The sequence below is a fragment of the Hypanus sabinus genome, chromosome 10 (assembly GCF_030144855.1).
Source record: "Hypanus sabinus isolate sHypSab1 chromosome 10, sHypSab1.hap1, whole genome shotgun sequence".
NCBI lineage: Eukaryota > Metazoa > Chordata > Chondrichthyes > Myliobatiformes > Dasyatidae > Hypanus > Hypanus sabinus.
This window is the reverse complement of record NC_082715.1, coordinates 122722160-122746294: the sequence shown is the minus strand read 5'-3', so window position 1 is coordinate 122746294 and position 24135 is coordinate 122722160. Positions and strand designations below refer to the sequence as shown.

The window sequence follows — 24135 nt, the reverse complement described above, 5'->3', positions numbered from 1 at the left end:
TAAAAAAAAATGGCACTTTGAGACTGAAGCCACTTTTTTAGCTGCATTTCTAGACCTAAATAGCTTTCAGAAGACATTGCTCCAATTTGTGCTTTCTGGTAGAATTTTTATGCAAATTGAACCAAGGCCTAAGTGAACGGATGAGTGGACTGGAGGGCATTGTGACTGGAAGACACTGCAAACAGCTCTCTTCTACACCAAAGTAATCAATGTCTACTAGCTAATGCATATGATTACATTGTCCTAAACCAATGAAGCTTTTGCTTGTGGTTGTCTCTGTCCACTACAATGATACAACTATTAACTGGTGTTACTAGTTCCTCCAATCCTGGCTCTGATAGAGGTTATTTATGTGGGTGTGTATCAAAATGAAACTGCAGTGTAAAACCACTTCCTGCACTCATAAGGAGGGGATGTGCTACCTCAAACGAAACGCCTTCACAGGACAAGATCAGTGTGAATTCAAAGGCACTCATCTTCTAAAATATCAATTTATTTAATAAATACTAACACATACAATTTTGAATAGGAAAAGATCTGACTGTTCTTTTAAAAAAAACACAGAATAGTTAATTTTACAGATTTACAACGCCTTATCAAGGTCCCTGTGAGACATGTTGTACATCTCATAATGCTTTTGATCCATTCGTCCGTTGATTTGCAGTGCTTCTTAATATAGCGTCCTTCTAACAGAACAATGAGAAAGTCATTCATTACAGGCTTGAGATTTAATTATGATCCTTTTCGTATTTTTCTGCATTTGTGGCCCACCTTCTTTTTACTCACCCCTGCCACCCCCCACCATGATGCACGCATAAACACAAAAATTACTATAATGAGATTGAGTCCTGCTGAAATAACTAATGTAGAGATTAAAACTTCCCCTGCCATCTCAAGACATTAAATTTGTGGAAGCCCTGACTCTCTCCTCACACTCACCCATGAACTTTCACCAGCGCAAACTACCGTCAGATTTGTCCTCCATCTGGGCTTGGTGCCCTGCACTGTAGACTGACTGATGTGAAGAGTACAAGGAATAAGGAAAAGGACATTCCCACAAGATCAACATTCAAGTCAAATGTTTCCCCTACGCAAATCTCCCTGAAATATAATTAATGATATTGGAATATTAAGGTATTCAGATTTGGCACCTGCTTTGGCACAGGCACAGTTCATCACTGATCCCAGCAATAGCCACGGACCCTTGTAGCTCTTTAAAGCACAAATGCTAAATTAACTCTGCTAACCAACTGAGAGTCTCGAGAGCTGACAGAACCGAGTTATACTGCTGGCTTCACTTCAGTCCACAGAGTGATGACATAATTTAGTAATGACTGGACTATCCTCTTCACCGGATGCTGACAGACCCATACAAACCTTTGCACCTCATGTACTTCCTTTCCTTTCATCTTTTACTTCTGGGTTTGTTGCAGTACGGTTGAGAATCCCTTCCTGGGAACTAGTGACTACATCACCAGTACTAAGATAACCATGTCCACAAGTATTTGGTGCAAAAATCTCTCCGTAATCTTTTGCAAACAATTGTGGCCACAGCTCCTACTAAGTTCTTACTCTGCAGGCTTGAGTCAGCTCAGCAGACTGTTTAAAAACAATGTCTCTCCCTTTACAAATCCATCCTGAAATGATAAATATTGATGAGACTGCAGATGCTGAAATATGAAGCAACAAAAAAACTGATGGAGGAACTCAGCAGCATCTGTGGAGATCACACCCAGATGCTGTGACCTCAGTGAGTTCCTTCGGCAAATTGGTGCTAAAAAGATAGAGTACTGTCCATCTCAGAAGCCATTAATATACATCTCTTTCTTCACTTGTCTGAGAAAACCCTACTCTACATATGCAATCAAGGAGGAGCCTTGCGTATACCCTCAAAAGTCAACAAGCAGGAGATAAAATTGCGAAGCCTGTTCTCATACAATGCAAAGGCACTGTATTGCCCCAACCACTGCTCCAGTCAGATTAGTTCGGACAGGCAGCCTCCAACAGGCTTCAGGTGCCCAGAGGGCAAATTCAACGGGCCACCTTGAGAAACTTCCTCCAAGAGATTTTCAAATGACTCAGTTTCAAACAGATGTTAGCTCTGCCAAAGCCTGTGCTCCAGATGCACAACAAGATCTGAGAGTTCAACCTCCCTTTCTCATTTCCTTCTCCATTTTCTTCCAAGCAATGTCATTGTGGCCCTGGCTCCTGCATACTCCTCCTGCTATTTCTTCTAAGTTGCAAATCCTACCCCCAACGTACCACCCACCACCGCCCTAACAGATCACTTCCTCCTTCTTTTTGCCAAATCATTTATGCTGAAAAGACCTATTGCACCACCTATAAGCTAATCCTTTCTCACAGGACAAACAAGGCTTTACCTTTTTACTGTCTCTGCAAGCCTTAAGTTGCCCAGTGACTAATCTCTTGGGACCCTTTCCCCTCTGCTCATGCCAATGTTGGCAGTAAACTTTAAAGCTGGCTCTGGCTCATTGTCCTGACTTCCCAACAACACATCACAGCATAAAGGCTAGCTTAATGTAGAAACCTTCCTAGTGAAAGGACACCTAATTAAAGGTGAACAGATTTATTTCCTGTTCTTGTATTCTCATTGTGGAATTGTGTCAGAACATGGCTCCTTGTGCACAAGGTTGTGAAGAGAAACACAACACAGGCTCTGGGAGAATGCTGTAGAAGAGAGCCGTCTTGAAGTTTAGCTACGTGGTTCCCTGAAAGCAGAGACACGGGTAAATAGGGTGGTGAAGAAAGGTCCTGGGTTGCTGATCATTGAAATTAGGATGATAAATTGTGGTTGAACAAAACACTGAAGAAGCCACATCTGGAGCCATAGGAGCACAAATCTAAAATCAGTGTTGTGCCTTTTCAAAAAAAATCAAAATTATCAATTCATTGGAGACCTGCTCTAACAATAAAACATTTATCCATGTTATTTTAATTAAGGAAGCTATAAATATAATTACAAAAGAGATTGAAAGTACCTGCTCTGATTCTTGTGGGTGACTGCCAGATACCTGCAGGCTGGTGAAGACTCTACTGGGAAAAAGAACCCAAGGTTCCCCAGCCTCTGCCCTCAGTCACCCACCCATTGCAAAAGAAAAATTCAGCCTTGTTTTCCACCACACACTCTCACAAGCAGAAACTCTGTACCTTTGTAAAAATGACCTGACCTTCTCTTGTATCTGCTTTGTCCTCATGTTAGGGAGCAGGAGAGAAATACCATGGGCTTTCTAGTTCAACCTAACTACTGGAAGAAAAATAATCGAATGTCAGACTAGGAAATGGGATCTGTCACCTGCCTACCAAATCCAGGCAGTGAGAACGGATTCTGAGCTAAATTCAGTAGGTGCCCAAGAAACAAGCCAAAGTTTACTCTTCTTACTTCCTACAGTGCAATGGCTTGCGAGCTTATCCATTCTGATCAAACAGACAAGAAAAGCCTTACAATGCATCCATTTCAGAAACAAGTCTCACATGTCCTGCGATCTCATCAATTTGACCCATTAATGTGTGGAAGGGATTTTTTTTTTATTGCCTCTGTGACTCTGCTGAAAAACTATTCCATCCCACATCCAGTCCAACTGACTTTTCCCCCAATCTGCAATATATTTTAATTATTATTTAAAATTCTTGTAAAATAAAAGTTATAAACTCTAAAATTAAGGTCAGAAGGCTAACGACAAAGGGTATTTGTTATATGACGGACTGGTCCGACAAAAGCGGCCTACATTGTGATACAAGTCCCTTTGCCCTATTAAATGCTGAAATCTGACAACCATTCTAGTATTGCAGAAATGCTCATTGTACTACCAACATATTATCACAAGCATCACAAAGTAATTCTGTTCTCTATATTACACCAATATCAGGTTAGAGAGATTCCCAGTCTACACCTCTTTGGAAACGAAAGGATTGCAGAGATGGAGTTAGCACAACCTTTAAACTAAGATCACTTGATGGTCCAAAAAAGACAATTATACATCACGCGGGTCACCAGGACGTCCCTGTAGAGTAAATATTTGAAGACAATAGAAAAAAAAACAGGAAACCAAAATGATTTAAAATTGAGTTCAAAACGCAAGGGGTTGGCAGCCTTTGAAACTGTCCACTGTTGAGCACATGGCGCTTTTCCATTGAGAGTAACAACCACTGTAGTCACAGATCCCTTAGTTTCTCTTTCTGTGATTGGCAATTACAAAAATGCTGCCCATTGTAAGGATTCACCAGTTACTTGAATTTCTTCTACCCCCTTCCCCACCCCTGACCCTTCCCCGTCCCATGCGTCTGAAGTGTTTAGATTGCAATCCTGCGGGCTCCACTCGGTGGGAAGTCCAGTTCCACAAGAGAGGCCGCCTCCTCCCCTGCACATGGGGGCTTGGCTGATGCGGTCGGTAGGGCATTCAGAGGGCCAGCAAGGTGGGGGAGTTCAAGGAGTCCGAGGACTGGTCTCCGCTACTGCTGCTCCTGCGGTGGGCCTTCGAGCAGGACTCTGAGGGTGACTCCTGTTCCAGACTAGGTACGTTGGGGTAGGTGAAGACCAAGCTGGGGGCGCAGGGGGTGACGCTGGGGGCAGGGGTCGAGGTGGCCACCACAGGAGTGTTGAGAGGTTCAGCCTCAGTGAAGAAGCTGTTAGCGATGCTGATCTCGGTCACCGGCTTGATGACGGACCTCTGTGTCTTGTTTAGGCCTGACCTGCCTAGATTGGCCTCCTCCTCAGGCTCCTGCTTGACCACCACCGCGTTTGCCGTCCGGCCCGCCCGTGGCTCAGGTGACGCCGACTGCCTCCGCCCCTCAGCCCCCAGAGCCATTTTGCATATGGGCTTGTGAGCGACCAGCATGAATTCCAGCTTCTCCTTCTCCTTCTGCAGCCCGGCGATTTCCTTCTGCAGCCCCGACTTCTCCTCCTCGAGTTTCTCTGTCTCCTGAGGGAGAAAGAAAAGGAGGGAAATCAATCGTTTGTCAAGGTGCAAACAGGAGAAACTATTCTCTAAAGAAGGAACCGTTAAAGTAAGAACCAGAGAGGTATTAATATCGGTTTATTATTGTTTCATGTACTGAAATACACTGAAAAGCTTGTCTTGCATACTGTTCATACATTAGGAACATTAAGATAGAACAAGGTTAAACAACAGCAATCATAAAATTCTGGTTAGGCCGCACCTGGGGTATTGCATACAGTTCTGGTTGCCACACTATAGGAAGCACGTTGACACTTTGGAGAGGGTGCAGAAGAGTTTGACCAGGAGGCTGCCTGGTTTAGAGGGCACGTGCGATCGTGAGAGGCTGGACAAACCTGGGCTGTTTTCTCTGGAGTGGCGGAGGCTGAGGTGAGATCTGATGGAGGTTTACAAGATTATGCAAGGTGTAGGCAGACAGCATCGTTTTCACAGGGTTGAGAGATTTAATACCAGAGGGCATGCATTGAAGGTGAGAGGGGGGTGGGTTTAAAGGGGCCGTGAGGGGTAAGTTTTTTTTAAATCAGAGAGTGGTGGATGCTGGAATGCGCTACCTGGTATGGTGATAGAAGCAAATATATTAGAGACTTTTAAGAAGATGGGCACTTGAATGTGAGGAAGGTGGAAGGACATGGACATATGTGTAGGCATAAGGCATTTGCCTAGTTGGCTATTTGATTATTCATTTATTTGGTTGGCACAACATTGTGGCCCAAAGGGGCTGTTCCTGTACTGTGTTACCTTCTATGTAACAATACAGAATGAAACATCTTCATTCCAAAGGGACATCCCTTAGTTTCCCCATTTCCTGCCATTTTAACGCCTCATCCCACTGCCACTCCGAGCCACTGATCTGTGGATTCCTATACTGTCACCATGGCAGCTTAAGGAACAGCATCCCATCATCTGTCTGGGCACTTTGTAGCCATCTGGACTCCATACTGAATTCTACATCTTCGGGTAACAATTTCACAACTCGCCCGTTCTTGTGTCAAAGTCCTCGATCTCTAGTAGTTTTCACCTCCCCCACCAGGTTTGATCTGCCTATCACCTGCGCACTTAATCTACTGCCTCTTCTATCCCCTCCCTCAACTAGTTCCATCTGTCCATGGAACTACCCGCTCCCTCTATCATCTTCTTCACTGAACAGATACCAGAGACAACAGATTCTGCACAAATCTGCAAGCCCTGACAACCCCCGATCTAACCCTAACCTAACCACAGGACAATTTACAATGACCAATTAAACTACTAACCAGTACGTCTTTGGACTGTGGGAGGACACTGGAAATAGCCCACACTTTCCACAAGGACATACAGACTCTTTACAGGTGACGTCAGAATTGAACTCAGATCTCTGACGCCCCAAGCTGAAACAGCATCAAGTGAACCACCTTGCTACCATGGCACCCACATGCTGGAGGAGCTCAGAAGGTCAGGCAGCTTCTGTGGACCTTGGCCTGAGATGTTGATCGCCTATTTCCCTCCAGAGATGCTGCCTGACCTGCTGAGTTCTTCCAGCGTCTTGTGTGTGTTTTATCAGATTGCAGTGTCTGCAGCTTCATCTACTCTTCACTATCCAGACTCTGTCTCCACCTTCCCCAGCCCTCCTGGCTTTATCTGCTTCTTTTTATCCCTCTCTTCTCTTCTACCAATTACTGTCTCCCAACTCCAACCCTCCACCCTGCCATCATCTCCCTCCTCAGCTGGTTCCACCTATCCCCTGCCAGCCCCTCTCCCCCTCACTCCTTTATACACCAGCCCTGATGCAGGGTTTTGAGCCAAAACATTAACAATCCCTCCATCTCCACAGAAGCTGCCTGATCTGCCGATTTCCTCCATCATCAAGGTTGTTTCATTTTGCCTCACTTTACAGCATCTGCAGTCTCCTGTGTCTCTGTTCCCCTTTACTCATTAAGCAACTTATCCTCTAAGGTCACACTCACTGCACCCTATCAGGATCAAAATCTTCCCCACCCTGCGGTTTAAGTACTTATTCTGAAGCTGTTACACTTTATTATGCACCATTTTTTTTTGTTAACCTCAGTGCGCTGTGTAATGATCTGTTCTGTATGAACAGCGTGCAAGACAAGCTTTTCACTGTATCGGAAAACATGCGACAATAATATACTATTACAAACGCCAATTTAGTTTCAAACCATAAAAGCAAGGAATAAGGTTCAAATCTCAGCTCTTGGCAGGACATGAAAATTTAACTTTTATTTAAACAATACCACTTTCTCTTACCAAGTCCCCTCCTCCTTCACCTGTTGTGAAGACCCAGATTTGATGCACAGAGAAAAACTTGACCCTAGAAGCAATGACCAATGGCAAGAGCGGGCAGAGAGGAAAGCCAATAGATCAATAGGAATCTTGTGCCTGAACCAGATGGAGATGTCAGAGAGGCAAATGGTTAATGGCTCAGGCTGAGGAAGAGGAGCAGGAATGCAATGACTGGATAGCAAGTCAAGGGTTTGTAGGACCTCATAGTTTACACCTGCTCCTAGACACAGGGTCACATTTGCATTAGAGACCCATCAAAGAGCCAGCAATCTATCCAAATCCCATCATGCCACCAGTATCGATAAACTCAGAACACAAACTGGTGGAGTCTCTAGGTGCTGAGTTGTTAATTATCATTTGTTCTAACTGTAGAACTCGGGCTTGAGAAGTCAGAGCCAAAGATAAAACAAGCTCGGTGACAAGAGGCTGAGCTGTGGCCTCGGTGAGGGTGGAAATCACAGGTTTCAGAGAGAAGGCACGGGTAGGAACAGGTAAGCTTTTTTTTATGGTCTGTAAATCCGTAGTTCAGTGTAGACAGGATGGTTAATGTGGTGAAATGCTCATCTTGTGAGGTGTGCGTTTGCAGGTTACCTAAGAGTCTCCCTGATGACTACATCTGAAGGAAGTGATCCTGACTGACAAGGTCAAGGAACTGGAGCTGGATGAACTCAGGATAAAAGCCTCGTCAGTGAAATGTTACTGAGGTGGTCACACTCAAAGTGCAGGCTTCAGACAGGAGATGGATGAAGGAAGGGGAGAAGGCAGTCAGCACAGATTAGTCTGAAGGGTGAGAAGCCGGAGGCTGTGGTGCACATTGGCACCAATGACAGGGGTAGAAATGGGGGGGGCGGGGGGAGAGGCCCTGCACAGAGAATATGGGAGTTCAGGAAAGAGGCTGAAAAGTAGGACCTCAAAGGTAGTAACCTCTGGATTACTCCGGTGCCAGTGCTGGTCAGGGCAGAAGTAGAATGAGTGGCTGAGGAACTGGTGCAGGGGACACGGTTTCAGGTTCTTGGATCATTGGAACCTTTTCTGAGGCAGGGCCGACCTTTACCAAAGGGATGGGTTGCACCTAATTTGGAGGCGAACCAATATCTCAGCTGGAGGTTTGCCAGTGCTACTCTGGAAGGTTTAAACTAGCTTGGCAGTGGGATGGGAATCAGAGCACCAGGTTAGAAAGGGGAGGGATAGAGAGGAAGGTAGATATCAGGGCCAGTAAGCAGGCAGGATTAAAGTAATAGATGCAATAGTTTGAAGTGTGTGTATTTTAATGCTAGAAGTATTATGGGGAAAGGTGATGAACTCAGAATATGGATTAGTGGATGGAACCATGATGTTTTGGCCATTACATAGACTTCACTGAAAGAGGGACAAGAATGGGTGCTTAATGTCCAGGAGGGTTTCTGAAATCAATATGTAGATAGTCCAAGAGGAGGGGCTATACTGGATCTGGTGTTGGTTAATGAGCCTGGCCAGTTGACCAACTTTCAGCAGCTGAACAGTTAGGGGACAGTGACCACAACTCCTTAAGTCTTACAATAGCTATAGATTAAACTAAGTATGGACCTTATAGGAGAGAATTAAGAGAGGGCATTTTAAGGGCAAATTAAGAGAGCATTAGGCAGGAATGAGGGGGAGTTAATTGGGATAGTGGTTTTTAGGTAAATCCACATCCATGCAGGGGGTGTTTAAAGATCAGCTGCACAGAGAACAGGACAGCTATGGTCCACGGAGAAGAAGGGACAAGGAAGGCAGGTAAGTGAACCTTGGATGTCGAGGGAGGTGATGAATTTGGTCAAGAAGGAAAAGGAAAAGTACGTAAAGCTCAGGAAGCTCGAATCAAACAGAGCCTTTGAGGATCATAAAGAAGTTGGAAAAGAACTCGAGCAAGGAAATTGGAAAGCCGGGAGGGGCCATGAAAAGTTTTAGGCAAGTAGGATTAAAGAGAATCCCAAGGCATTCTATACGTGAGAGGGTGGGGCCACTCAAGAATAAAGGGAGGAACATTTGCTTGGATGCAAATGATGAGGAGGTAGTCTTTAATGCATATTTTTTATCAGTATTTACTGAAGAGGAGGATGTGGGAGATAGGGAGATCGGTGTCAAGCACAGTGGTATGCAAGACCTTAAAAGTGTTGCTGAGTAGAGAAATCTTGGGTCCTAGCTCGTAGCTCTATGCTAGAGTCTACACAGGGTGGTTAAGGTGGTTCAGGAAACGCTTGCTTTTACTAGTCGAGGCAATGAGTTAAAAAGTCAGGAAATTACGTTGCAGCTTTGTAAAACACTAGTTGGGTAACATTTGGTGTATCGCATACAGTTCTGATTGCCCCATTATAGGAAGGATGTCAAGACTTTGGAGAGGGTGCAGAAGAGGTTTACCGAGATACTGCCTGGATTAGAGGGCATGAGCTACAACAAGAGGCTGGATAAACTTGGGTTGTTTTCTCTGGAGGAGATTTGACAGAGGTTTATAAGATTATGAGTGGCATAGATAGAGTGGAGAGACACTCTTTTTCCCAGGATTGAAATGTCTAATATCAGGGGGCGTGCATTTAAAGTGGGTGGAGGTAATTTTAAAGGAGATGTGGGGGCATGTTTTTTTTTTACACGGAGAGTAACGCATGCCTGGAATGCACTTTCTGGGGTGGTGGTAGAGGCAGGTGCATTAGGAACTTTTAAGATGCATCCAGAAAGGTACATGAATATGAGACTACTGGAGGGATATGGACATTGTGTTGGCATAAGGGATTAATTTAGATGGCCATCTGATTACTAATTTATTTGGTTGGCACAATATTGTTGACTGAAGGGCCTTTTCCTGTGCTGTACTGTTTTTTGTGGCCAGCTGGTGGTGTAGTGGCATCAGCACTGGACTTCAAAGCAGATGGTCCTGAGCTCAAACCCAGCCAGATCCCAACCTAGCGGTATCTGTGCAGAAGAAAGGCCTGGCAGTCTACATGAAAACCCTATGGACCCCATGGTCTATGGGGTCACGAAAAGTTGGACTCAATGACTGAACGACAACAACAAACTGTTCTATGTTCTATTTACTAACTGCTATCATTAAACATGACCTTGGCTTATTTGGATCACTTCCCTATCTGTTAGTGATGTTCGCCAACATTTCTTGGCCTAACCTGGTTCCCAGCTCTGGAGTGTCAGTGATGAATTTAGTAGCTTTGGACCTTTCCTTTCAGCTGTACCACAGGTTGTCTAGGGGAGCAGCTGCCACCATCTTCTCCAGTATGGTTGGGAGTTGAGCAATAAGCGTTGGCTTTGCCATCTTGTGAAAGTACATCCAGGAAGAAGCTACAATTCCTGTATTTACCTTGGTCCCAACACACATGCAGCAATACCTAGATCTGGTTCACAATTTGAGAAACACAGTACTCCCAACATGTAACCTCTATATTCTATCCATGCAATATTCTCCAGTATACCTCCACACTTCCTCCATGTAACACACTCCACACCACACTCCCTCTGTATAACAGTTTGCAGTCTTATTTGCCTCCATTGATGCTGCCTGACTTGCTGAGCTCCCCCAGTATTTTGTATGTGTTGCTCAAGATTCCCAGCAGAATCTCCTGTGTTCCCGCCACACACTTCCACGGGAGCATCTTTGCGAAAGGTCCCAGCCCACTGTACACCTTTCGTGTAACACGGTCCAACACAACGTTCACCAAGCTCCATGGAGCCTGTTTCTCCTCCTGAGTGGAACACGCTCTGGCCATGTGCTCTGTTCCAAGTAACATGTTCCTGCTGTGACACACCCCTTTCCAACAAACTCCAGCTTGCTGGTTTCTCCTTGAAGCACCATTCCAGCTGCGACTACCCACCCATGCAAAATGTTGCATTCCACGATACCTGCCTGTACAACACACTCCAGTCCGTGACACCCCCCAGTACAACACACTCCAGTCTGTGACACCCCCCACAACACACTCCAGTCCGTGATACCCCCCACAACACACTCCAGTCTGTGACACCCCCATAACACACTCCAGTCCATGACACACTCCAGTGTATGACACCCCCCAGTACAACACACTCCAGTCTATAACACCCCCCCACAACCCACTCCAGTCTGTGACACCCCCCACAACACACTCCAGTCTATAACACCCTCCAGTGTATGACACCCCCCAGTACAACACACTCCAGTCTATAACACCCCCAGTACAACACACTCCAGTCTGTGACACCCCCATAACACACTCCAGTCTGTGACACCCCCATAACACACTCCAGTCTGTGACACCCCCCACAACACACTCCAGTCCGTGATACCCCCCACAACACACTCCAGTCTGTGACACCCCCATAACACACTCCAGTCCATGACACACTCCAGTGTATGACACCCCCCAGTACAACACACTCCAGTCTATAACACCCCCCCACAACCCACTCCAGTCTGTGACACCCCCAACACACTCCAGTCTGTGACACACTCCAGTGTATGACACCCCCCAGTACAACACACTCCAGTCTATAACACCCTCCAGTGTATGACACCCCCCAGTACAACACACTCCAGTCTATAACACCCCCCCACAACACACTCCAGTCTGTGACACCCCCCACAACACACTCCAGTCTGTGACACCCCCCACAACACACTCCAGTCTATAACACCCTCCAGTGTATGACACCCCCCAGTACAACACACTCCAGTCTATAACACCCCCAGTACAACACACTCCAGTCTGTGACACCCCCATAACACACTCCAGTCTGTGACACCCCCCACAACACACTCCAGTCCGTGATACCCCCCACAACACACTCCAGTCTGTGACACCCCCATAACACACTCCAGTCCATGACACACTCCAGTGTATGACACCCCCCAGTACAACACACTCCAGTCTATAACACCCCCCCACAACCCACTCCAGTCTGTGACACCCCCCACAACACACTCCAGTCTGTGACACACTCCAGTGTATGACACCCCCCAGTACAACACACTCCAGTCTATAACACCCTCCAGTGTATGACACCCCCCAGTACAACACACTCCAGTCTATAACACCCCCCCACAACACACTCCAGTCTGTGACACCCCCCCACAACACACTCCAGTCTGTGACACACTCCAGTGTATGACACCCCCCAGTACAACACACTCGTCTATAACACCCCCCCACAACACACTCCAGTCTGTGACACCCCCATAACACACTCCAGTCTGTGACACACTCCAGTGTATGACACCCCCCAGTACAACACACTCCAGTCTATGACACCCCCAGTACAACACACTCCAGTCTGTGACACCCCCATAACACACTCCAGTCTGTGACACCCCCCACAACACACTCGTCTGTGACACACTCCAGTGTATGACACCCCCCAGTACAACACACTCCAGTCTATAACACCCCCCCACAACACACTCCAGTCTGTGACACCCCCCACAACACACTCCAGTCCGTGACACACTCCAGTGTATGACACCCCCCAGTACAACACACTCCAGTCTGTGACACCCCCATAACACACTCCAGTCTGTGACACCCCCCACAACACGCTCCAGTCTGTGACACACTCCAGTGTATGACACCCCCCCCAGTACGACACACTCCTGTCTATAACACCCCCCCCCAGTACAATACACTCCTGTCTATAACACCCCCCCCCCCCAGTACAATACACTCCTGTCTATAACACCCTCCTGTAGAACATGTTCCAATCCACAACTCTATCCATACAGGACATTCTGGTCCACGACTCCCCAGCCACACGACAGACCCAAGCCTGTGATCCTCTCCACATGGCACACTCCAGTCTATGAGGCAGTCTCTGTATAAAGGCAAGAGATTGCCCTCTGTGTAACATGCTCAGCATTACATGTGTGAACAACCTCTGTGTAAGCCTCACTGACACCTAAGGTCTCATCTCCGGTGTGAAGCATCAATTCTGCGGTTCACCCCAGGTAAACCCAAGTTAACTCCTGCTGGCCTGCACCTTATCCTGGCTGGCACCCACCTAACCTTGCTTTATCATGGTGAGTCTTCCAACCTCTGCTCTATCCCAGTTTAAACTCTGCAGAATTGTAACTCAGTACTATTCAGTTTTTAACACATGCCATAGGAACACATTTGCACAATCACTGGCAGAGAATAGAGTCAAACAGCACAAAAGGAGGTCCTTCTGCCAAACCTGTCTGTGCCGATCAAGCTAGTTCAACTTGCCAGCCCTTGGGCACCACGGTAGTGTAGCAGTTAGCACAACGCTATTACAGCATGGCGCGTCAAAGTTCAGAGTTCAATTCCAACATCATCTGTAAGGAATCCTCATTGTGCAATGCATGTGTTTTCTCCAAATGCTCAGGTTTCTTCCCACAGTCCAAAGTCGTACCAGTTACTAAGTCAATTGGCAATTGTAAATTATCCTGTGCTTAGGCTAGGGCTAAATTGCGGGGGGGGGGGGGGGGGGGGAGGGGGGTGCGGTTCAAAGGGCCAGATGGGCCTATTCCACACTGTATCTTAATAAATATATAAGTAACCTTCCAGTCCTTTCGGATCCAAGTACCTATCCAACTGTCTTTTCAATGTTGTTTCTGCACTGGCCTCAACCACTTCCTCTTCAACATATATAACACCCTTTGGGTATAAAGTGTTTCCCCTCAAGTTCCTACTAAATCTCTCTCTCTCTTCTTAAAGCTATGCCTTCCAGCTCTTGGTTCTCCAACCCAGGGCAAAAGGACTGAGTGCATTCATTCTATCTATGCCTCTCAAGATTTTATACTCCTCTATAAGGTCACCTCCCAGAATCCCACTCTCCACCTTGTTCGATCTCCCCCTCTAACTCAGCTCTCCAAGTCTTGGCAACATCCTTGTAAATGTTCTCAGAATGATCTGTTAAGAAGCAATATAGTTATGGAAACCCCATTGTGCAGCATTTCCAGAGGCTGCAGAGAATGGTCAGACTCAGCCATTCTATCACGAGCAAATCTCTCCCCTCCATTGAGGACGTCTTCAAGAGGAGGTGCCTCAAGGCAGCGGCATCTCTCGCTAAAGACCCACATAATTTAATACATGCTCTCTTCTTATGACTACCCCTGGGGCGAAGGTCAGGGAGCATTAACACCTATATCCAATGATTCAGAGTCCACTTTCGCCCCTTTACCATCAGATTCATGAATGATCCATGAACCCACCAACACTACCTCACCGTTTCTTTTTTCACACTAGTTACTGCTTTTTGTAATTTACTGTCATGTTATGAGGTTGCACTACACTGCTGTCGCAAACCCACAAATTTCACATCAAATAAGTGATAATCATTCTGACTCTGAATATCTATTCAAGCGACAAAGTCAAGCTGCTACTGATTACTGAACCCAAACAGGATGTTGGAGACTTTGGATCCCAGAGAATAACGAAGTGGGAGACCCGGCGTCTCGAGGAGAGTGTCTTTTTTGCAGATCTTAGGCTTCAGCTGTTAAATGGACATCAAGGTTTCGAATATGTTGAGCAGGAAGCTATCTTCATTGCGGGTTGGCAGTGAGTTGGTCTCTGTCCCATGAAAGGAAATGTCCATGTCTCAAAACTGGCTTGCAGACATTTGTAAATAATGGGCCGTTAGCCCTGTTTGAAGGGCCCTGTGCACGTTTGTAAAGTCTAGGTCATTAGTCCTAAGTGTAGAAACCTAAGGCTCCCTGCTAGGCCATTTCCAAATGCACTACAGTAAAACAATGTCACTCAGATTTCCACCAACACCCCCCTCCCCACCTGTTCCTACACAATCTGCACACCCACTAATCCTTCCTCCATTCCCCCAACTCCAAAATTTGGGATTTAGAGCTCTTGCAGGCTGTGACGAGACTCAAGCTGCTAATCGTGGAACTCGAAAGGTGTGCATGCAAGCTAATGTTATTGTTGCGAGGCACCTGAGTTTAAGCAGTGAAATACTGCCGGTCTGCTGACAGCTGGGGCACTAGGTGTGGTGGTGTTCGTTTTAAATTGGCGTAATGATCTCTGAGGGGAGAGACTGAGACAGGAGGTGGCTCTGGCTAGGCTGAGCAAATGATTGCTCAACTGCTGACAAGCTTTCTCTTGTTAATTGGAGACAAAGAAGGCATCTGTTTCTCAACACTGTTCCCTGGCAGCTGACCTGTTCCACGTACAGAACATTTTTACTGCAAGACCCTGCATGTTGCTTTTCAAGGCATGAAAAGTCATTCTGGTTTATCATCTCAGGTAGCCTCATACCTATACTTAACTCAGTCTGCTGTACTGATGTTAAGCAGTAGGCTTTCACCAATACGTTCAAATACCACTGTCTGGTGTAGGTAGGGGATGATCAAGGCTTGAGAGGGACTGGTAAACTTGCAGTCATACCTTCCAAACCGGACCAGGACAACCAGATTAGTTACTAGTGGGAAACTAATTTGCCCATCTATAAGTTCTCAGACATATCAGTACACCTGGATCAGGACGCTCAGCATTCCCGAGCGGATCAGTACATCTGGATAATTAGTACATTCACAGCTGGATCAAGACAGTCAACTCAATATTTTCCCAAATGACTGGGTCGGTACACTTGGAATAGTAAATTTCAAACTGGACCAGTACGCTGCAAGTAATACATTTCCAATCAGATCAGTGCACTTACATTAATACATTCCCAACCAATCAGAGCAAATTCCTAAATTCCTAAATTCTTACACACAAGATTTGCACATTCCTAAATTGATAAGGATACCCTGAGGAGTACACAGAGATAACCACCTTCCCAAATGGATCAATGTGCCTGTATTACCATCTTTCCTAATCAGTATGATTAAATTAGCTCATTACCAACAGATCAGTACAAGACTGGTTTACCTAGATTCATACATTCTCAAATGGGTTAGAACACCCCGATTGTTGCAATCCCAATAGATCAGCACACTCAGATTAGTACAGTCCTAGTCAGATAAGGATTCTTAATTTTATACATTGCCAAGTGCATCTATGTACTTGGATAAGTAACTTCCCAACTGGATTAGAAGGCTTCTGGTCAGTATTCCCAGATTTGAATTAATAAGCACAGATTAATACATTTCCAACTCTGTTTACATGTCCAGATCATTCCACTTCCAACAAATCCTGAACATCTTGATTTGTATATACCCAACCATTTCATATTAGCTCATCCCTAATCAACCAGACCTATTATGGATCAATACATCCAGGTTAATACTGCTTCACACTTTTGAACCACCACCAGCCAGTCACAGTATTCCCAACCAGCTCCGATCCAGAACCTGTCAAATCAGATTAGCACCCTCCCGAATGAATTACACAGCTGCAATCTTTGTTTCATGACAACAAATGCTCTGGGGGTGAATTTCAGAGCTGATTATTTGATTAAATACTTCGAAGAAATCTCCAATGGCCTGTCAATTTAGATTCATTTAAGTAAGTTTAAATGTGCTTGTTTCAAGCACTTTCGAACCTTCAAGGTTTTTGAGTTCGCTTTTAATTTTTTTTTTGCCTCAGAAATATTCAGTGTTATTTTGGATGGATTGAAAAGTTTGAGAGTTGCGTTTGAGCCTAGGGATGTGGCTTAACCAGATCTTAGTTGTTTCCTCTGCCAGTTGAGGGTGTGGCTCACTTCTGACCCTCCATTTGAAGTGCCAAGCCTTCTACATAAAACACAGCCCGCAGTTTCCTCAAGATCTCAGCTACGCGCACCAGATGAAGTACGTTTGCTCCCATCAGGCTGAACCTCCGCCAGCAGTCCAACAACCTTCATTAAATTGGTGTAAAAAGACCAGGGTGACACAGTGGTTCAGCTAGTAGAACTGCTGCCTCAAAGAGTCAGACACTCAGGTTCAATCCTGCTATCTACGGGGTTTGCACGCTCTCCCATCATTTCCAACCCAGATCCCAAAGTAGTGCAGGTAGGTAAATTCATTAGCCTTGACAAATAGGACCTAATGTGCGGGGAAGTGGAAGAATTTGAGGGTGGGAAAAGATGTACAGAGGGCAAAACCAAATGCTTGATGGCCAGTGAGCAGAAAGACCCATTTCTGTGCTATGTCTCTCTGTAGTTATCACTTTATTTACAGCCGTCTATTTCTGATGAGGGGTTATTGAGCCAGCAGTGTGTAGATTAGTGGTGGAATCTGAGTGGATTGGTGAGGAGCAAGTGGAGAGAATGGTAAAATGTGGCATTTACATTGGATTAGTGTAGATGGCTTGTTGATAGCAGGAACACAGTCCCATCCCTATGATGTTAAGAACAGCCCTCAACAACATTTAATGAAGTGCTTACATATTGATTTATATGAATTTCCTTGCACTTACGCCTTGAAGCCTCTCTGTTAGCTCTCGGCGCCTGTTCCGGCATTTCGCTGCTGCCAGCTTGTTTCTCTCTCGCCGTATTCTCCTCTTCTCTTCTTCCTCTGGAGTTAGCTGCCAAACAATTGAAGGACATGCATTAGTAAAGAGAGGGGAGTTTCTTCAGAAAATGTGGAACGTCTCATCACTGTTTTAATCCGGGATTACTGTGGATTACTGCAAAGAGTAATGGGCAGAGTGAGCCTAGTGTTTTGTGACAATAGCAGTGTAGATCCTCACAGCGACAGAAGATCAAGGTCAGAAATAGACGGAGGACTCATCAGCCTGCTACACCATTCCATGAGACCCAGGGTGCTGCTACAGTTTTTCTACTTCCTCTCAAAAATAAAACTGCAGATGGACACCCAAAATGCCAACAGAGACTCTGGAAGCACCCAGCAAATCAGGCAGCAAGGGAAAACGAGTAAACATTTCAGGGCTGAACTCTGAATGCCCACCAGTTAATCAGGACAGCCATTTAACTCTTAAAGAACTAAAACTAATTGAGAAAACAGTCGGGACTCCCTTCGCTTATTTGGGACCCTATACCATTTAATTGGGACAGGAGACTGTTATTGAACATTTCCTAACCAAATTTTTAACACTACTTCATGCAGACAGGCAACAAAGGCAGTCCATTATCTGTACTGACTTTGTTCATTTACTGTCAATCAAAAGAATACAGCAGCGTGCGCACTGGATGAAATTCTCTGTTGATGGCTGTTAAGAACTAATACAGTTTATAGTACTGCTGGTGTTCTAATTTGTTCTGTATTTCATTTAAATACACAAGTTAGTACTCAGTTAAACAGTAGTTTGTCTTTTATATACCTTTTTAACTAGTTCGGCTAGTTACAGCAGCTGCTTAATTGGGCCCAAATGTACCAGTCTCAATGTGTCCCAATTAACCAGAATCCACTGTGCTTTCAATCCTTTGTCTTGCATTATTGGCTGAATATCCACAACACTCTGACTTAGAAGAGCACAAAGATTTCTAACCCTCTGCTCAAAGTCAATTTCCCTCACCTCCATCCTACGTGGCTAACCCTTTAGGCTTGAACTAACAATTTTGGCTTTGGTCTTCAAGCCAAGGAAGGCCCTCTCTTAGGCCAACTCACTGAGTTCATGCTGACCATCAACCCACCTAGACAAATCCCATTTTTTATTCTCCACTCTTCATCTCATCAATTCCCTCAGGTTCTTTCACAAGCCTAATCATAAGGGGTATTAACCTAACAATCTGTATTTCTTTGGGATGTTAGGATCATAGGGAGAATGTGCGGACGCCACTGGAGGATGGGATTGAACGCGGGTTCCTGGCACTGTGACAGAGTGGCTCTAGCAGCTGAACCACTACGCTGCCTGGTTTGAAGAAGAAACGTTGCCAAGAACACCAGGTAACTCTTTGGACTCACCAATCTAATTCATAAAACTAGCCACAGTAGATTAAGTGTATCTTGGTAGGACATGGTTTGCAATTCCTTGTGGTGGTTAGGATCTCTGATATCAATCAAATGTAAGACCTAAACTCTTGGAGTGAGAATACCAACTCAAATTGAAACTCTTGGAGTGAGAATACCAACTCAAATTGAAACTCTTGGAGTGAGAATACCAACTCAAATTAAGTGTTAAGTGAACCCGTTAGGGGGGGCAGGAGGAAACAAGTCTGCAAAAGAAATACTCAATCAACCCTGTCGGAAACCCATTCAAGAACAGACCTAAAGTCAGCAATGATAATAGACTGTAGTTATAAATAATTGAGCAGTTCGCTCCTAATCAGGCCAAAGGTTACACATTATGCCCTGTGAACACAGAATGTACAGTGGATTTCATTAGTACAGCATGGGGATTTCACAACTTACACTTGGGAAATTGTAACTATGATTTCAGGAGTGCAGGAAAGTACAGGGTGTATTTATTAAAATGTAGACCATGTTCAACCTTGAGATTCATCTTCTTGCAGGCAGACACAACAGAATCCATGAAAAACTCCACACCACAAAAAATCCAAGAAAAAAAAACAAATTGTGTAAAAAAAAACAAAATCAAGCACACAATACCCAGAGCACGAACGGCAGAGTCCCCGACGGTAAGTTCACGGCCACAGAGACAGTTCAGTGCCTCGGCTGGCCTACGGTTGCGGGCCACAGCTGCAGAGTCAGCACTGAGGCGAGAAAAGCCTTGCATAGTGAGCTGAACACTGGTTCATCTCAGATCTGGGCCTCGACACCTTAATCTGGCTAAACATCGGTTCTTTTTATTTTGCTCCTGGCCATGGGCCCTGCCACTTCAATCTGGCCCGAAGTTTCAGTCCAGCCCCAAATCTGCTCCAGCAGTGGGCACAGAGGCCATGTTTGCATCGTTGAGAATCCAGTTCAACGAATCCTTCAGGATACCACGACACCAGGACATACAGCTAGCTCCTCTCAAAAGGGAATTACAGGCTAAAGATTGCAATGATCAAAGTCCGGAAAAAGTATCTTTAGTAGAAATTAGTTTTGCTTACTGCCTGCAAAACGTCGCCATGTCTCGCCAGCGCCATGTTGGAAGAAGGAAGAAAGGTGACCTCAGTGTTTTAAAAAATCATGAGGGGCAAAGATACAAGGGGCTGGCATAGTCTCTTTGACATAATTTAGGGCTCTAAAACTAGAGTGCATAGTTTTATGGCAAGAAGGGTATGATATAAAGAGGACCCGAGAGGCAAGATTTTCCCACACTGTAAATAGTGCGTATATGGAGGGAGTTGCCAGAGGAAGCGGTAGTGGTGAGGACAATCACAATTTTTTAATGACATTTATAATCCTGTAGAATGGTGCCGATATGAAAGAATCTTTCTGATATTCAAATATCCCTATGCTACAACAGCTTGACACAATAGGGTTGGCTGGGTTTTTCCAGCGGAGCTGATGGCATATCCCAGAGAATTAGCACTCCCACTTTCTAGGCCATCGTCGCAGAAGTCTCCAAACTCGGACTCCATCCATTCATCATCTTGCTTCTGTGCAGGGAATTCCATTGGCCTATTCAGCAGCAGTAGGGGCAGTAGTTCCTGGGTCAGTATCCACCTTGTCTTTCCAATAGGAACCAATGGCTCAAGAGCAAAGCCGCATGGTGCCACTGCCTCACCATGCCAAGAACCCAAGTTCAATCCCAGTCTGGGGTGCTGTCTGAACGGAATTTGTACATTCCTCTTTTGCTGCTGTGCTGCACAGCTTCCGGTGTGCTGGTTGTTAATGCAAAACAACATGTTTCACTGTACGTTTCAATATACAGAACCACGCAAAAGTCTTAGGTCAGGCACATATACATAGAGCCAGGGTGCAGAAGACCTTTGCACAGTACTGTACACGTCAATGTGAAGTGGAGAGAAAGCTTGTAAATCTGCCGGGAGCAAAGGATGTTGGGAATGGTCAGGGTGGAGCTCTGTGTGATGGGTGCAGGAGAGAAGGGCCAGGGGCGAGGGGTGGTGCAGGTGCACACACACCCAGCCCTCAAACAACAGGCGAGGTCATTTGATTCCAAACACTTGGTTTACAGAACATTACAGAATGCCTCTCTGGTGCTTACCTCTCTCTCCTCTCTCCCTTCCCTCTTTCCCAACCATAATTCCCCTCTCCCTAACCCTTTTCCCACTCTCATCCACAAAAGAGACCCATATCAGAATCAGGTTTATCATCACTCACATGCCATGAAATTTGTTTTCTTTGTGGCAGCAGAAGTGTGCAATATGTAAAAGTACTAACATACCATGCTAAAGTCTTAACATATATTTATACCCAAATCCCATCCTCAGTGCCTTCACCAGACATGCCCCAGCAGTGATGGTCACTGTAGATCCCCAGACTGAATAGCATTTCCATTCTGCCCTCTGATGTAGAGCGAAGGGCCAGAGGAGTAATGTCTGTGGAACTGATCTCACTGCGTCGGCTCGGGTTAATCAGTCAATCTCAGTGTGGTTAGGGTTTGCTCGGAGAGCAGAAGGGGAAATTGTTTCTGGGAATGAAGGGGTCATTGACCAGAGGTGTGAGCTTAAGGTAATAGAGACACATTTCCCTTAGATGGGGAGGGGGTCATAAAGTAATGGGTAAAAGAGGGGAGTTGAGGAACATTATATTCCCCTTGAGGATGGAGTGGCTCTGAACCAGTGGTGGAGGTAGAAACTCTCATTGTTTTCAGCATATGTAGGATCTCCCATTGTATTCTGCATATCCTTGAATATACACACCAAGTGGCGGAAGGTGGGTTTAGACTGAACCAGTGCTGTCGGCGCTGTAACCACTACACTACCTTGCTGAATTATATCTGATCAGCATGGACCCCATGGGATGAATAATCTTCTCCTGCCTTGAATGTTTTTTTTTAATCTTCCACAAGAGAAAAAAACATTTTTGCTATGGCAGATTCATGCATGGACGAGTAGTGGACTCGGATTCCGTAATAACTTCTGAGGGGGTGTCTGGTGGAAACTTTTGCCAGGCTTCAGGGGACAATAGGGTAGCGAGTTTTACTGGGTGGCTCTTGATGAGCTACAAAATGAGGGTCAGGTAGAATGGCATCTTTCTGTGCCACACTGTTCCACATTTCCATGTAGTCTGGACAGGGAAAGCGGAGTTAATAGGAAGTAGACAGAATTTGCCACAAATAGTCAGCAGAATAAAGGGAGAACAGAGAGCGGGAGGGAACCAAGGTTGGTAACTCAAATGAGGGCGGTGGGGGTGAAAGAAGAAAAGACAGAGGGCGGCCAAAGCTGCCAGCATTTACTGCTCTTTCCCTCATTGATTCCACACTGGGTAGGCAGTTACGATTCAACTTCACTGGCAGGCACTGAGTCAGATATAAACTGGAATAGGTAAAAGTATCAGCCTTCCTTCCCTAGGGATAATAAACCAGACAAAAAAACCCCTGATGCTTTGTGCTTACTGGTACTTCCTCTCCCCACGCTGCAGATTCATTTTATTATTTGAACTTGCATACTGAAGATGTGATTTGAATTAGTACCAATGGCTAAGCAGTACAGATCCTTGATTATTGGTTCACCACAATATTACTATTCCCTGCCAGGGAGGGAGGGAAGAGAATACAGAAGAAACAAAGCAAGTAATCTCAATAGAACAAGTAGAGACCAGATAGTTTTCTTCATTTATATTTATTGGTTGATGAGACGCAGTTGTCACCAACAATGCCAGAATTTATTGCTCATCCCTAATAACCCATTTTGTGAAGTCAACTCAGAACCAATCGCATTGCTCATGGAAGGGGGGGGTGGGGAGATTGGAAAGGCCAATGAGCCATACCCATAGGCTGCAGGGTGACCAGACTGCTGACAGCAGAGGAACATGTGGGGACAAGAAGACAGAAAGCTAACAGGGTTATTTCAGAATACAGCTGTGTGCAAGTTAACCCACAGAACCACACAATGCTTCCAGAAAAGAAGAGCATTCAGCCTGCAGTGACTGTGGATTTACACTTCTAGTTCTTCTGACGAATGCTGTCATTCTACACCCCCTCGGTCTTGACTCGTCTACCAAGAGGAACGGTTTCTCTCTTTCTGCTCTGCCATGATTTCAAATCCTTTCATCAGGTTCCCTTGTGATCTCCCCCAGAGTCTCTCATTTTGGTAAATCTCTTCTGCACCCTCTGCAGAGGCTTCACCTCTTTAGTAAGTGTGGTCTCTGGAACTGGCTAATATTTCCATTTTGTCCAAGACAGGGTTTTGCAAAGTATTCATTTCACAAACTGACAAATGGACGGGACAGTGGGAGGGATGCAGTCCACTGGTGGCTGTGAAAAGAGAAATGCTTTCTCCAACAGACCAGAAGAGAAGTCCCTTCACCAGGCTGAAGAAACTGGCAGAAGCATGTCCGCCCTTGGCCGCTCCCAAGCCAGCACTGATTGTAGCCTTCGGGAGGTCTAGGTTGCCCTGCCAAGCGATGTTGGCATGTTACGTTGGCACAGAATGTGTGGCAACACTTGCAGGCTGTCCCAGCACATCCTTAGGTTGTGATGGTTGTTCATGCAAATGACACATTGCACTCTATATTTTGATGTACTGTACATGTGATAAATAAATGATCCGGAATCGAGATAGAAAAAATGGCAGTGGTGGATATCACTGGTAAATCTAAATAAATAAAGTGGAGAAACAAACAATTTTAAAAATTGAGAGGGAAGCAAAGGAGATACTAAGAACTGGGAACTTGATTAACCCAGCCTTCCTGAACATCAGAGTCCTTCAACATCTCCCAGTGAACAAGATATTATTGGACTGTAATTACACAGTCAAGTTGAGCACACCAAGTACCCATTTCCATCCTGGGACACCAGAGACAGCCCTCCTGCTGTTTTTCAAATTAATATTAAAGGACAGCCAGGGGTTTGATTTAATATCATATTCTAAAGACACCACCTCTGATAGTGCAGCACTCCCTGGAGCATCAGCCTGGGCTTCGTGCTCTTAAGTGTCATGAACTAAGAAGCAAGAGGGAAACCAAGCAGTCCACAAGGCTGTCAAGAGCAAGAAGAACAAGAACAGGTGAACCATT

General features: G+C 45.4%; 1 protein-coding gene across 2 annotated transcripts in view; it reads right to left on the bottom strand.

The window, feature by feature from the left end:
* Positions 1–475: 475 nt before the first annotated feature.
* fosl2 (FOS like 2, AP-1 transcription factor subunit) overlaps positions 476–24135 on the bottom strand; it is a 35965-nt gene continuing 12305 nt past the window's right edge. For both annotated transcript variants that reach the window (XM_059982826.1, XM_059982827.1), the window contains exons 3-4: positions 17561–17668; positions 476–4940 (exon numbers count right to left, since the gene is read on the bottom strand). In XM_059982826.1, the coding sequence (XP_059838809.1) occupies positions 4419–4940; positions 17561–17668 (630 nt within the window). In that variant the 3' untranslated portion in view covers positions 476–4418. The remainder of the gene's footprint in view (positions 4941–17560; positions 17669–24135) is intronic.